The 5,667-nt window shown below is 55.2% G+C and overlaps 1 protein-coding gene across 1 annotated transcript; it reads right to left on the bottom strand.

Moving 5' to 3' along the window:
* Nucleotides 1-292: 292 nt before the first annotated feature.
* On the bottom strand, nucleotides 293-4,737 carry EIF4E1B (eukaryotic translation initiation factor 4E family member 1B). Its single transcript, XM_024995366.2, is given in 7 exon segments — nucleotides 293-440; nucleotides 796-814; nucleotides 817-934; nucleotides 1,078-1,191; nucleotides 1,895-1,958; nucleotides 2,566-2,661; nucleotides 2,962-4,737. Coding segments are annotated over 7 exon segments (594 nt in total). The 5' UTR covers nucleotides 3,030-4,737; the 3' UTR covers nucleotides 293-325.
* Nucleotides 4,738-5,667: the final 930 nt, after the last annotated feature.

Genomic DNA, 5,667 nt, shown 5'->3' with positions numbered 1-5,667 from the left:
CTGGCCTTCAGAACACCTAACTTCTTTCCCCAAGGTGGGGGGCGTGGAGTTAGTCCTGAATCCTAGGATTCTCTCCTGTTCTCTTTTCACTTGCCATCCCACCTCCTCTACCAATGACTCACCTCACCACACTGTACCCAACCCAGCCCCCCAGGGTTAAAAAGCCCAGGTTTTCTCCACCTTTCCACTGCCCTGGGCCCTCAAGTTGGTTACTCACCCCTAGGCCTGAGCCCCAGGATAGGGGAGAAACATGCCACCTGCCCTCAGCCCAGCCCAGCCCCCTTGAGAAATAAATACACACAGCAATGGGAGGCTCAGGGTCCTCTCACACCACAAATTTGTTCTTGGCTAAGGAGTTGCTCTTGGTGGCTGTGTCTGCGTGGGCCTGGTACCCAATGATGGTCTTTGTGGAGAGGCCCAGGCGCTCTTTGTAGACACGCCTGGGAGGTAAGTGGGAGAGGAAAGGAGACAGGCAGTCAGCAGCGGGTCCTGCAGTTAACATGGGACCATGGGTCCTGTGCCCAGAGCCCCTACCCTGGTTCCAGCCACAGTAACTCCTGTTGTATGTGTCTTACCTGAGTGGAAACACGAAATGTGACTAATGCAAAAGAAAAGATATCTGCAAGAAATAGTTGGAAATCTAGACTCCACACCCTTTGCACAAGTTGTGGAAGAAAGAAGGGAGAGACAGCATGGAGTTTTCTAGAGGTCTCCCTTGCAGGCCAAGCCATTCCCCTTCCACCTTCTCCCCTAGAAGAGGCTCAGCCCCCACCCTGTGCCAGAGATACCCCTCACCCAATGTGTAGCACGCCTTCTGGTTCTCTGCCTCCCGTGTCCACACAGCAATCTTGTCCCCCTTGGCTCGGATGTTGATGACGGCCCCACATACTTCCTGGCTGTGCTCCCCAAAGCTCTCCCCGATGAGACACAGCAGCTGGACCCAAGAAGGAGGGGGATGAGGCCTCCTGGTGGGCACAGACTGCCCCCACCATCCTTGAGACCACTGCTACCACACCAGCCCAGCCTCTTCCCTTGGGAACCCTCCCCACCCAGCCTCCCGCCCAACCCCCCACTCACTGTCTCCAGCCACAGGTGGTCCAGCTCAATGTGGCGCTGCTGCTTTGTGAGGCTGACCAGCCAGCGGCCACCCCGCTTATTCCTGCTGTCTTCCCACATGGGCTTAATGCCATCCTGGGAGGCAGGTTGGTGAATCAACAACCTCCCTTTGTTCGAAGGGAAGGGAGTGCCTGGCCACCTCCCCAGGCCCTGCTCCAGCCCCTCCACAGACTAGATCTTCTGTCTTCACCCTTCAGTACAAGCAGGGTCAGCCCTGCAGACCCTCCTGTGAGCTCCCATGGGCCCCTAAGCCTCAATATAGGTCACCTCACATAGCCTTGCATAGATGTGTGTTTGTCTCCTTTGCTGAACCAAGATCCTTGAGATGAGAGTTCAGATGGGGGTGATTAAAGGGAGTGTCTGGGGCAACCCCAGTGTGGCCAGGGACAGACATCCCAGGCTCGCTGGGCATGAGTCACCTAGGAAAATCTGCAAACGTGGATGTCAGGGCCCCACTGCCCAGCCCCTCCAAGGACAGGCCTGGACATTGACGAGTGTCCTCAGGCAATCCTGATGCAGTCCCCAAGTTAAAGAGCCAGGCCAGAAACCTAGACCCTCTTCGTTGCTCCCCCTTGTTCCCCCCTCCCCTGTTCTTCAAGATGGGACTCAGGTCTGACACTCTGCCCCAGCTTTTGGACAACAGTCCTCCAACTGGAAGTTATATTTGGCTCCAAGGAAGGCTGTCCTCAGTACCGCACTGTCAAACCCTCTGTGAGGGAGGAAGCTTGGAAGAAATCAGCCCCACTGTGTCCCAGGGAGTGGGGGAAGCCGAGCTTACCTTGAACAGGGCGTAGTCACAGCCGGAAGAGAGCTTACTGGCCAGCTGGATATTATTATATATCCTGGAGAGAGATCCCCACCCCAGGCTGAAAGGCCAAGCTTTTTAGGGCCTGGTTTCAACTGGCCTCAGATCCCTCAACTTCTTACCCCACTGCTTTCCACCCACCTTCCAGCCTCCAAGCCTTAGTTCATACTGGTGCCCCTTGCCAAAAACTTCCATCCCCATCTACCCAGACACTCAAATCCCACCTTCTCACCCACCCCTAGGGTTTGTGAAGCACCTTGCAGACCCCCTCACTGCATCACCACAGATGAAACAGTCTGAAACTCATTCAGTAGCTGAGACAAGCTCAGAGAGGGGAAGGAACTCGCCTAGGGTCATAAGGCATAAGGCAGCAGAGTCATGGTCAACTTCTTGCTTCTCCCACTTCCCAGGTTTTCTCCCTGAGTCCCAGGAAGGCTTGGGGGCAGGGGCTGTGACCCAGCCCAAACTCCCCGCCACTTCCCTGCAGAGCCCACCAAGCTCCAGCCCTCAGGAGATGCTGCAAGACCCCAGGAAGGGCTGGGAAAGTGATGTAGGCAGCAGCTCCCTGGAGGGGTGGGGTCTGGGAAGGATCCGCAGCTAAGGCCCCCTGACCTCAGCCTCCTCCATGAGGGACAAACACTCACGCCCAGAAGTCCTCCACGGTGTTGAACTTGGTGACCCGATGCAGGTTGTTCTGCCAGGCTCGGCTGCGGTCATTCTTGAAGAACCACAGAGCCCACCTGGAGAGTTGGGGAGGGGGCAGGAGGAAGCAAGAGTGCATCCATCTGTCCGCCACACCCTACCTCCACAGCAGTAGGTTGGCCCGGAAGTCCTGCTCCTTCCCGAGCCAACAGGGAGGTAGGGTTTGTAGCACCTGCCCCACAAGGTGATGGGGACAGTGATCCTGCTGGTGGAGCCTTTAACTCGGAATCTCAGCTGGATTAAGGCTGAAAGGGCCAGCAGGGCCCAAGTCTTAGGGCAGCTCTGGCCTTTCCCAGACGAGGAAGTGAGGTCAAAGCCAAAGGTAGGGCCTGCCCTACCTGTTGAGCAGCGGGTGTAAGTCCGGCTTGCCCTCCTCCGGGGTCTTCCTCAGAGCCTCCTCTCCCATGCACGGCCCCGCGCCTGCCTCCTCCTCCTCTTTCTCATCCTCTTTCTTCCACTTTTGGATCCCATCCTCAGCCTCTTCAGCCTGACCAAGGAGAGGAGTCAAGCTGGGCGGTGAGCCCCGGCCCTCGCTGCCCAAGGGGGCAGATGGGTGGACTTACAGGGCGGGCGGCAGCCATGCTGTAGCCTGGGCTCCACGGGCACCCAGCCATCCGAGGGGGCCTCCAGCTGCCAGCCTTAAACCCACCATCGCCCCGCCCCGCTCACCCAGGGCAGGCGACTGGGAGGAGCCAGCGTGGGGGTGGGGCGTGGGGTGTTCCGAGGAGGAAGGGCTTATACTATTATTTCCATCAGCAAGCATTTAGTGAGCACCTTTTGCATGCAGGCTGGGGTCTGGGGACACAGCTGTGACCAGGCAGACCTAGCCTCAGCCCATATGGCACTGGTCATTTGGGGGCTGAGACAGGATGGCAAGGGTCAGTATTAGGGGTTTGCCCTTAGTGAAACCACATCCCACCAAGGGTAGACCCTGAATTTAAAGCAGATTGACCCAGAAATGGCAGAAGGTGGAGGGGAGCAGGGCTGGGCCAGGTCAGAGACAATACAGACATTGTGGTCTCCCTTTGGGCTCTGCTGTCATTCACCCCTCAATTTTTGCCAGCAATGTCATTTGACACAGGCATGTATCTAGTCTCTGGAAACATCTGTGGGTTTTCTTTTTTATGTGATTATTTAGAAACAAGAAGCTTGTATATTAGAAATCCACATTTAGGTTTGGCAACACCGGGGCCTCCTTCTCCCAATCTGTTGCAGCCAGTGCTGCCTTTTGGAAGAGCAAATGCAGATCCACATGGCCCCTGTACCCACTGCACTCATGTTCCTTCCCTCCCGTCCACCTGAGCATTCTCCACCTGGCCATGGTTGGCAAGGGCCAGTGCACCTGTCCACAGCTGGAGTCAAGTCCTCCTTGCCCCCACCTCAGCCAAGTACACGAACCTCATTGAGTCTCAGTCTTCCTCTCTGTAAAATTGGAACATTAATGAAACACAACTCAGAAGCTTACTGTATTAAGTGATATAAAACAAGTCCACAAAACAAGGCCTGCTCAGTGGTCAATAGCAGTCAGCTGAGGGCCTCCCCAGGGTGGAGGAGGGACCGGGGAAGTGAAGGAGGGAAAGCTGGATATCGTTTCCCCGCCTTCTGAACAGCAGCCTTTTCTGCAGGGGCTGAAACCTCCCCAAGTTTCTCAAGGTTTCTCACACTCCCCTTGGCCCAGCTCTGTAAGAGACCAGTGTCTTCCCCTCTGCCACACACAGGAGAGCCATGGGTGACAGTTAATATCTGTTCAACCCACATCTCTAAGCTCCAGCTGGTTCTGCCAGGCCTGTGAGGGGCTGGGTGCTGGGAGGCACTGAGGAGCAGAAGATGAGTGGCCCTTGTGCTCTGGTCTATCGGGGGGCAGACACCAGGTCATCTCACAAAGACCTGTGTCACAGCAAACGCAAGCCTCTGAAGGAAACGGATTCACAGATGGGAGAAGACCAAGTCCATGACCTGAACTGGGGGCTTAGAGCAGCACTTCTCAAGAGCATGGATCAGAATCACCTGCAAGGCTTGCTAAATAGTGACCGCTGCACTCTGCCTCTGAGGTGGCGCTAGTGGTAAAGAACCTGCCTGCCAATGCAGGATATGTAAGAGATGTGAGTTCGATCCCTGGGTCAGGAAGATCTGGAGGAGGGCATGGCAACTCCAGCATTCTTGCGTGGAGAATCCCATGGACAGAGGAGCCTGATGGGCTACAGTCCATGGGGTCGCAAAGAGTCAGACAGGACTGAAGTGACTTAGCACAAACAAATGAATACCTGGCTTGGCTTGAGAACTGGCATTTCTAACAAGTTCCTGGATGAGCTGGTCAGGAACCTCATTTTGAGAACTACCAACTCAGAGGCAGTTCACAGAAGAGGTGATGTTTGAGCAAGAGTTAATGAGCCTGGTGGAGAAGGGTATCTCTGGGAGTGGAAGTGGCATGTGCAGAGGCTCTGGGGCAAAGGGAACATGAGGTACTGGAGGAAGAGAATAAAGACCACTGCAGCTGACCCCTAAAGGGGAAAAGATGGTGAGTCTTGATGTTAGGAGAGTGGAGAGCCATCAGGTGCTTCAAGGTCTGGGGAGGTAATCAGATGGGCTTTCTAGCAAGTTCTCTGGCTGCTGTGTAGGAAACAGACCTTGCTCAATTAAGAGTGAATGGAAGGAGATCTATCTGGATGCAAACACGGTTGTCCAGGTGACAAATGAGGCAGCTGGGAAGATGAGGGAATATGGATTTCAGAGGTATTTAGAAGGAAGACTCAGTGGTGTTTGGTGGTTGATAGGCTCAGGAGGGCCTTCCCTGGTGGCTCAGATGGTAAAGAATATGCCTGCAGTGCAGGAGATCCAGGTTTGATCCCTGGGTAGGGAAGATCCCCTGAAGGAGGGCATGGCAACCCACTCCAGTTTTCTTGTCTGGAGAGCTCCATGGATAGAGGGGCCCGGCAGGCTACAGTCCATGTGTCACAAAGAGTCAGACATGACTGAGCAACTAACACACACAAACACACAGGCTCTGGAGAGGTGGGCATGGAGCCCGGCTTCCTGTTGCTGTA

Source organism: Bos taurus, chromosome 7 (assembly GCF_002263795.3).
Source record: "Bos taurus isolate L1 Dominette 01449 registration number 42190680 breed Hereford chromosome 7, ARS-UCD2.0, whole genome shotgun sequence".
Classification (NCBI taxonomy): Eukaryota; Metazoa; Chordata; class Mammalia; order Artiodactyla; family Bovidae; genus Bos; species Bos taurus.
Note: the sequence above shows the minus strand (reverse complement) of the source record. Positions and strands in the feature narration are given on the sequence as shown.